The sequence below is a fragment of the Seriola aureovittata genome, chromosome 20 (assembly GCF_021018895.1).
Source record: "Seriola aureovittata isolate HTS-2021-v1 ecotype China chromosome 20, ASM2101889v1, whole genome shotgun sequence".
Classification (NCBI taxonomy): Eukaryota; Metazoa; Chordata; class Actinopteri; order Carangiformes; family Carangidae; genus Seriola; species Seriola aureovittata.
In genome coordinates, this window is record NC_079383.1 from 23304588 (window position 1) to 23314568 (window position 9981).

A 9981-nucleotide genomic window follows, 5' to 3' on the forward strand; every position below is an offset into this window, starting at 1 on the left:
ACACACACACACACACTCACTCACTCAGAAACACACTCACTCACACTCACTCACTCACTCACTCAGAAACACACTCACTCACTCACATTCACTCACTCACATTCACTCACTCACACTCACAAACACACTCACTCACACACACACAACACACACACACTCACTCACTCAGAAACACACTCACTCACACTCATACACACTCACTCACAAACACACTCATTCACTCACACTCATACACACTCACTCACTCACTCACTCACAAACACTCACTCACTCAGAAACACACTCACTCACACTCATACACACTCACTCACTCACTCACTCTCACTCACAAACACACTCACTCACACACACACTCACACTCACACACTCACACTCACTCACTCAGAAACACACTCACTCACTCACACTCACAAACACACTCACTCACTCAGAAACACACTCACTCACTCAGAAACACACTCACTCACTCAGAAACACACTCACTCACTCAGAAACACACTCACTCACTCAGAAACACACTCACTCACTCAGAAACACACTCACTCACTCACACTCACAAACACTCACTCACTCACATTCACTCACTCACATTCACTCACTCACATTCACTCACTCACATTCACTCACTCACATTCACTCACTCACATTCACTCACTCACATTCACTCACTCACATTCACTCACTCACACTCACTCACTCACTCACATTCACTCACTCACATTCACTCACTCACACTCACTCACTCACATTCACTCACTCACATTCACTCACTCACATTCACTCACTCACATTCACTCACTCACATTCACTCACTCACATTCACTCACTCACATTCACTCACTCACACTCACTCACTCACATTCACTCACTCACACTCACTCACTCACACACACACTCACAAACACACATTCACTCACTCACACTCATACACACTCACTCACTCACTCACTCACTCACAAACACACTCACTCACACTCAAACACACTCACTCACTCTCACTCACAAACACACTCATTCACTCACACTCACAAACACACACACTTGCAAACACACACACACTCACTCACTCACTCACACACAACACACACTCACTCACTCACACACACAAACACACACACTCGCAAACACATACACACTCACTTACTCACAAACACTCACTCACTCACATTCACTCACTCACTCACTCAGAAACACACTCACTCACACTCACACACACTCACTCACTCAGAAACACACTCACTCACACTCATACACACTCACTCACACTCACTCACTCACTCACTCACTCACTCACTCAGAAACACACTCACTCACACTCACTCACTCACACTCACTCACACACACACTCACACTCACTCACTCAGAAACACACTCACTCACTCACAACACACACACTCGCAAACACATACACACTCACTCACACACACACTCACACACAGGCTCAGACTCAGGCTCAGACTCAGAATCAGGCTCAGACTCAGGCTCAGGCTCAGACTCAGACTCAGACTCAGGCTCAGACTCAGACTCAGGCTCAGGCTCAGGCTCAGACTCAAACTCAGGCTCAGACTCAGGCTCAGACTCAAACTCAGACTCAGGCTCAGACTCAGGCTCAGGCTCAGACTCAGGCTCAGATGTTGTTGTTGGTGATGATGTTTTTGGTGATGTTGTCGTTGTTTTTGTTGTTGTTGGTGGGGATGTTGTTGTTGTTGTTGTTGTTGGTGATGATGTTGTTGGGGATGTTGTTGGTGATGATGTTGTTGTTGGTGATGTTGTTGTTGTTGGTGATGTTGTTGTTGTTGGTGATGTTGTTGTTGTTGGTGATGTTGTCGTTGTTGGTGATGTTGTCGTTGGTGATGATGTTGTCGTTGTTGGTGATGTTGTTGTTGTTGTTGTTGTTGTTGTTGTTGTTGTTGGTGATCTTCTTGTTGTTGTTGTTGTTGTTGTTGGTGATCTTCTTGTTGTTGTTGTTGTTGGTGATCTTCTTGTTGTTGTTGTTGGTGATGTTGTCGTTGTTGGTGATGTTGTCGTTGGTGATGATGTTGTCGTTGTTGGTGATGTTGTTGTTGTTGTTGTTGGTGATCTTCTTGTTGTTGTTGTTGTTGGTGGTGATCTTCTTGTTGTTGTTGTTGTTGTTGGTGGTGATCTTGTTGTTGTTGTTGTTGTTGTGCAGGGTGATCAGTTTCGAGGAGGGGAAAGCTCTGGCGGAGTCATGGAACGCCGCCTTCCTCGAGTCTTCAGCCAAAGAAAACCAGGTGAGGTCAAACATGTCTGTGAACACACAGCAGATGTGGACTGTCTGAGGCGGCGGCGCCCCCTGCAGGCAGACAGAGTCCCTGCAGCGGCGCCCCCTGCAGGCAGACAGAGTCCCTGCAGCGGCGCCCCCTGCAGGCAGACAGAGTCCCTGCAGTCAGTTCTGTTGTTCTGAGTCTGTCAGACGCTCACTGACCGTCTCCTCCCCCTCCTCAGACGGCGGTGGAGGTGTTCAGGAGGATGATCCTGGAGGTGGAGAAGATGGAGGCGGGTCAGCCACAGAGTCGGACACCATGCTCCATGATGTAGCTTCCACCCCCCCCCCCCCCCACCCCCCCCAACCCCACCCCCCCCCCCCACCCCCCCCAACACCCCCATCACCGTCCACTGCAGCGACTGACAGCTCAGATATTTACACCAAACTCTGTTCAACAATGTTCTGATTTAATGTTGATCTGCACTTTGGAAATCTACAACACAACTCTGAGGTTTTCTGTCCGTGAGCCCAAAGAAACGCTGTTAAAGCCTCATGGGAGACGTAGTTCTTAAATACCAACAAAATAATCCCTGTTTTATCTTTGTTACACAAGATGGACCGAAAACCTCCAGAGCGTGTTTTATCAAAGGGAATCCTCCAGACAGAAATCTTCTGTAAACTCAGAGCTGATGCTTCAGCCTGGACTGTGAACTGAACTTCTTCTAAACATCAAGTGAGCTGGAGGGAAATTTAGGTTCCTGTTGAATTCTTACAACTTCTTGCTCCATGAAAAAACCCTGGAGGGCAGGAGAGAGCGGCTTTGAAAGTTGATTTAATTGAAATAAATGCATTTCTTGTGAATTACTGTTGAGCAGAATTTGCTATAAGGCACTAAGAATTTCAAAAAGGCACCAAGTCTTTTTTCACAATGTTGGTTTAATGGCTAATTTGCACGACAACGCTCAATTAACAGATTTCCAAATGGGGTTTGGTTTGACCTTTGCTGCATGTCAATGTGGAGCTGGAATAAAACATCTGACCGGCACATTAGCTGAATCAGAGACCAGAAATTATTAAGATGGAGCAGAAAACGATGCATGAACCAAAAAATTTATTTATTTCAAAAGCTGAATTAAATATTAAGATTATATATAAGATTATTCTGATTCTTAGGACGAGTTTAGGTCGGGATTGGATGTTGTAATTGCATCATTACCTTAAAAAATGGATTTTAAAAAGGATGAATTTATTTTTAATTAAGTTGGCCATGTTTATTATATCAGTTAATGAGGCTACAACAGATGAATATAAGGTTTAACTCTTTACTGAAGATGACATCACTGTCTGCTGCTCCCCCTCAACTGATCACTCTTCTATATTAAATAAGAAAACACTTTTTATATGAATAATAAAGAAATATTTGTGTTTTTATGATTGTTCTCATTAAAGCTGTGTTCTATTGTTTGGCTAAACATCTGCTCTGTGTCTTTTATTGAAACTGATAAAGAGAGAAACATTTTGTCTCATGAATATTTCAGTTTACTGTCGTATCCTGATTAATTATTCATATTTATTATCGACAGCAGCTCCACTGGTGTCACGTCCACAGTGTGGGGGGGTGTGGTGACCTGAGACCAGCAGAGGGCAGCAGCACGACCTTTTAATCCACTGGTTCCCAACCTGGGGGTCGCCCCCCTCCGGAGGGTCACCAGGTGAATCTGAGGGGTCGTCACATGATTCATGGCAAGAAGAAGAAACACTTCCATAGAACTTCCATATATGAAGTATAGCTTTTATTTTAAATGTACATATATGTAAAAAATTATATATGAAAACTTTTAGAAATTGGAACTATTTCATATATTTATATATATATAGCCTATACAAATATATACATTCATGTATGTCTGCTTATATTGTAGACATATGTTACATAAATATATATCCACAGCCTGTTAATATATGTAGACATTATATACATTATATACATTATATACATTATATACATCCAAAAGTCTGAGACACTTTCCCAGAATGTGAAGTTACACATGTTTAAAATCAAAGAGAAATTTATAAGAAAAACTTATAAACATTTTTTATATATATAATATATATATATTATAATAAACCTTCATGTAGCCTGTAAGAAACGTTATGTAAATGTTGTATATGTGAAGACTGACAGTCAGAGCTCTGTATGTGTCTTTCACTGTCCCTGTCTGTCTCTATAGAAGCGTGGCATGTGCAATATCACTGACCCTGCAAAGCTCAGGCCAAGCACATTCTATTGAGACCACACACACACACACTCACACACACTCACACACACACACACACACACACACACACACACACACACACACACACACACACACACACACACACACACACCACACACACACACACAACACACACACACACACACACACACTCACACACACACACACTCACACTCACACACACACACACACACACACACACTCACACACACACACACACACACTCACACACACACACACTCACACACACACTCACACACACACACACACTCACACACACACACAGCAGAATCAGCAGACACATCAGGATGAAGGGAAAGCGTCGAGGCAGCAGAAACCTTTAAAGCCTCGCCTTTTGTCCGTCCGGCCTGGACCTCGCCCCTCGCTCGCCCCTCGCTCGCCCCTCGCTCGCCCCCCTGCCGTATATATTGGGGTGTCCAACTTTTTCTCTGTTACACTGTGTGTGTGGTTGTGGGCCAGGTTGGACGACATCCAGTGGGCAAACATGTCGCAGTACTCTGGAAAGGTGAGTGAGACGGAGAGATGTGGAGGTTCAGCTGCTGAGGGGCCACAGTCTGGATCAACAGGGGCCTCTGCTACACCTGACACTGGACATCTTATTCATGGGTCTGGGGTGGAAGTCGGGTCGGACCCTCAGTTTGAATCGGTTTAAGTTGCTCGACTTTTGAAGAGTTTGGTGTGATGAGCGAAGCAGCTGCAGCTCAGAAGGAAAATTGATCTATTTCAAAGTTGTAAAGTTGAGGAGTGAACGTTATTCTCTCCGACAGAAACCAGGTTTTTAAAGACCTTTAAATGTAGTTGGCAGATAAAAGGAAAACGTGCAGGTTTATCTCAGAGGGTTTGTGGTTGTGGGGAACGACCTGAGGAAATCTGGGTGTTTGGCGGCGTGACGAACTTCTCTCTCGTATTCACCACGTTGTAGCTTAGCGTCTTGTGTTTGACCTCTCACCCTGCGGTAGCGATGTAGAACTGTACTGCAGGGCGTGGCTGAACGCTGTGACATCACCGCTGGGCGTGGTCACAAAAACATATTCTTGCTAACTTGCTCTTTAAAAACAGGGATGTTTTTTTAATGAGTGATGAAAATGACTTTAATAAGACGGACGTCGCTGCAGACAGGACGCTGTCACCCGTCTGAGCACAAGACGTCGACTGGATCCCGCCTGTTTCCGGCCTGATGCACATATTAACACTGAGAAGACTAAACTATATGAAATATATACATATAAAGACTCGAATGTATTTGAACAGATTTCAGTCTAAACTGAATCTCTACAGGAGCAGCTCTATAAAACCTCCCTGTACATGTGACAGGATTTGTACCTGTAGAGGCAGATACAGGTGAGTGAAGGTGTGTGTCTTTATTTTCCCTCCAGATCACCTTCTACGAGGGGAAGTGCTTCACCGGCAGGAAGCTGGAGGTCAGAGGAGACTGTGATAACTTCCAGGACCGCGGCTTCATGAACAGGTGACAGAGAAACAAACAAACAGGATTTTACTTATTTCTTGTTTTCCTGGCGACACTCGTCCAACATCTGTTTAGAGCTGTGAGGATTTTCACCTTTGACCCCTGAACACTGAGTCCAGAGGAGCTCCTCATAATGAGCTGCAGAAGTTCATGGATAATTCATCAGCACCATATTCGCTTTATTCCCTTAATGCAGAATCCGCCGGCTGCAGTCACATGGACTTCTCTTCTTAAAGCAAAATAAACTTTTACTTCCTTATTCTGTCACACTGGACAAAACATATTTATCATGCTTCACACAAGTGAAGCTGAATTCTGCAAATATGTGATTTGGTTTAAAATAAAAGTACTTGACTTGTTTTGCTGAGGAACTAAACCTAAATCTTTAGAGGAACTGGTTCCTTATAGTCCACAACATCACTGACGTCATGTGACAACCGCACATCTGGACAGCAGAAATCATCTGTACCAGAAACCACCTCACAGTTAATCCCCCTGTTACCCTCCAATCAGAAACACCCGTCTGCTCAAAACACTTTCCATTTGTAACAGAACTAACAACACTTCCTGTTGATGTTTCACATTAAAAGCCTGCCTATAAAGGAAAGAACACAGGACTGTTAATGTGAGAAACGGGAGACAACTAATCGTTGGTGTGTTTTCAGGGTGAACTCTATCCGTGTGGAGAGCGGCGCCTGGATCTGCTACGACCACCCCGACTTTAAGGGCCAGCAGTACATCCTGGAGCACGGAGAGTACCCAGAATTCCAGAGGTGGAACTCCCACAACGACCACATGGGATCCTGCAAGCCCATCCGCATGGTAAACACTTTACTGCTCCACCTGCCAGGTCACAACTTTCACTTTGATAAACACGTTCATGCTCCCCGGAGGACGAACCCTTCAGATTTACTGCTCCGCCATGTGACGATGGATTTCCCTCCACCAGTTCACCGGCGGAAACACCACATATCAAAAGAAAAGAATGAAAGATATTACAGGAAAAGACGTTTAAAGTAAATTGGATGAAGTTGTGTTGAAACGTGACTTTAAGAGTTTCTGGTCATGTTCATCATGGAGGCGGAGCTTCAGGGAAACACTACTCTGACCTGTCCTCCCTCGCTTCCTCCCTCTCCCTCCCTCCCTCTCTCTCCCTCTCTCCCTCCCTCCCTCTCCCTCCCTCCCTCCCTCTCTCCCTCTCTCTCCCTCAGCACGGTGAGCATTACCGCATCGAGCTGTTCGAGGCCTGTAACTTCTCCGGTCAGTGCGTGGAGATCTGCGATGACTGTCCCTTCCTGCAGAGCCGCGGATTCTCCAAGAACTGCATCAACTCCGTCAAAGTCTACGGAGACGGAGCGTGAGTCTCACACATTTCACAACCACACGTTCAGATCCATGGACCTGCAGATGGATGATGGATGGATGATGGATAAATGGATGGATGATGATGGATGGATGATGGATGATGGATGGATGGATGGATGATGGATGGATGATGGATAAATGGATGGATGATGGATGGATGATGGATGATGGATGGATGATGGATGGATGATGGATGGATGGATGATGGATAAATGGATGGATGATGGATGGATGATGGATGGATGGATGATGGATGGATAAATGGATGGATGATGGATGGATGATGGATGGATGATGGATGGATAAATGGATGGATGATGGATGGATGATGGATGGATGGATGATGGATGGATGATGGATGGATAAATGGATGGATGATGGATGGATGAATGGATGGATGATGGATGGATGAATGGATGGATGGAGGGATGGATGGATGTCAATAGCTCATTGGTAATAATAATAATAATAACAGTGAATAATAAATAAATAATGATAATTAAATTAATCCACTTCCTAAACATGTTTTAAATGTGTAACTTTGATTGTGGGAAAATGGGTTTGGCGTTTTTATATTTTTCTGACATTTTATAGACCAAAGAAATAATCAGTTAATGAAGAAAATCAAGTGGATTAATCAATAATAACATTGACAGGATTGAACAGGTTTATAAAAATCTACTTTCTCCGTCTTCAGCTGGGTGATGTACGAGGAGCCGAACTTCCGCGGTCGCATGTACATCGTGGAGCGTGGAGACTACAGCAGCCACAACGAGTGGCAGGCCCAGAACCCCAACATCCAGTCCATCCGTAGAGTCGTCAACTACTTCTAAACCCCCCCTGACCTCTGACCCCACAAACTCTCCTGTGACCTCTACCATGCTGTCATCATGTACAATAAATAAACCCAAACTAAAATAAGAAAACAGGTTTTTTATCAAACACTTTGTGTGTGTGTGTTGTTTTGTGTGGCCTGATGGTTCCCAACCTGAGGATCGGGACCCAGCAAGGTGTCAGACGATGAATCTGAGGGGCTTTAATAAGCAATATATATATATTACTGTAGGAAGGCAGAAAAAGCATTTGTGTGCGACAGACTTCCTTCATAGTCTTTGCTTTTTTTTCTTGTAAATTGTCTTAGTTTAAACTTTGGAGGAAACAAACATAACTTCTGAAATAAGACACGTAACAAAATATGAATACTTATAAATAAAATAAATACAATAAAAGGAATTAAATGCAGCATAAAAACAGACAGTTACTTATTTTTTTAAAGGTCAAAAGTACTAGGTTTTTTTTTTATTAAAGCCTTTAAGAATCAATAATGTTTAAATAAAAATAAAATAAAATAACCTGGATGCCGGTCAGCTGACGTGATGACCTTTGACCTGACGTCATGGATGATGATCTACTAAAGACATCTGCTCAGCCCAGTACAAAGTCATGTCAGTTTAATAGGCTAATACTCTGTTTTAGCAGCTGTTGAGAAATGAAACAAGTTTTATTTACTTTTTAAAGTTTAATCCAAGTTTTCACGTATAAATAAATCAATCCAAAAATAACTGTGGTCCATCTGAACATCTCGTTAGCAAACGATGTCGGCGGTTGACAGATCTCGCGAGACAGAGGCAGGTCTCCAACAAAGTCTGTCTCTGCTGTGAGGCTGTGACCCGGAACCACAGACTGACGCTCGGCGGGAGACTTGGTTTTATTTCACGCCCAGAAGCGGGAACTTGTGGCGTTTTATGGAAGCCTAGTCGTGTCTCTCATCAACAACAGTCTTTAACAACTAATTACAGTTCAGTCAGCTGACGTTACATGATGACCTAACGGACTTGTAGCTATGACCTCGGTCTCCAGCAGACAGACACTTGGCGGGAGAAATGTGATGGTGAAGCTGACAGCAGCAGGTATCAAACTCAGATCATCTTTACCAACTGTCATTGTTCACTGAGCTGAACTCAGTGGAAATATCCTGCTGTCACTTTAAAACAGTGTTTTCTAATCAACATGGCCTCATGGGAACTTTGTGGAGACCACATGGATCAGATCTCACTGACAGACTGTGGACATTATGGAAGACTGACTGTGACCACATCTTCTCTCTTCACCTGAAAGAGGATTGAAACTCTGCAGGTGTGAGAGAGACTGATGAGAATGATTGTTTCCTGTCAAACACAGTGAGATCAGATGAACTGAACCAGTGATGAAGAGAGAATATGGATCAACACAGGACGTGTCAAACTGTTTGATCATCACATGCTTGAAGTCAATATGAAGTGTCCTCTTACATAATGACTCTGTGTAATGAACGTGTCATGACAGGTTTGCTGGTTGTGGACTCTCAGAGACTCACTGTGAAGTCGTGGCCTCAGCTCTGAAGTCCAACCCCTCCCACCTGAGACACCTGGACCTGAGTGACAACAACCTGAAGGATTCAGGAGTGAGGATCCTGTCTGCTGGACTGGAGAGTCCAAACTGTGGACTGGAGACTCTGAGGTCAGTTCACTGACTGGAGCTGTTGTGGGTTTGTAGATAATTAATATCACTAACTGCAGTTCAGAATCAGACATAAAGACAGGAGCAGGGTTTATTTAGAGGCCGGCAGAAGTCGAGTCATG

The 9981-nt window shown here is 44.0% G+C and overlaps 3 protein-coding genes across 6 annotated transcripts in view; 2 read left to right on the forward strand and 1 right to left on the reverse strand.

Moving 5' to 3' along the window:
* The window catches only part of LOC130161024 (GTP-binding protein Rheb-like), a 13440-nt gene extending 9737 nt beyond the window's left edge, over positions 1–3703 (forward strand). Inside the window, exons 6-7 of the mRNA XM_056363948.1 lie at positions 2135–2252; positions 2467–3703. Of these exons, the coding sequence (XP_056219923.1) occupies positions 2135–2252; positions 2467–2559 (211 nt within the window). The 3' untranslated portion in view covers positions 2560–3703. The remainder of the gene's footprint in view (positions 1–2134; positions 2253–2466) is intronic.
* The window catches only part of LOC130160996 (NACHT, LRR and PYD domains-containing protein 12-like), a 347054-nt gene that overhangs the window by 212619 nt on the left and 124454 nt on the right, over positions 1–9981 (reverse strand). The gene's annotated exons all lie outside the window — the stretch shown is intronic.
* Positions 3892–8294, forward strand: crygn2 (crystallin, gamma N2; the record flags this gene model as incomplete). The annotated part of the gene is made up of 5 exons (XM_056363946.1): positions 3892–3939; positions 5904–5995; positions 6661–6817; positions 7207–7352; positions 8058–8294. Coding segments are annotated over 5 exons (579 nt in total), but the record flags the coding sequence as incomplete, so codon positions are not given.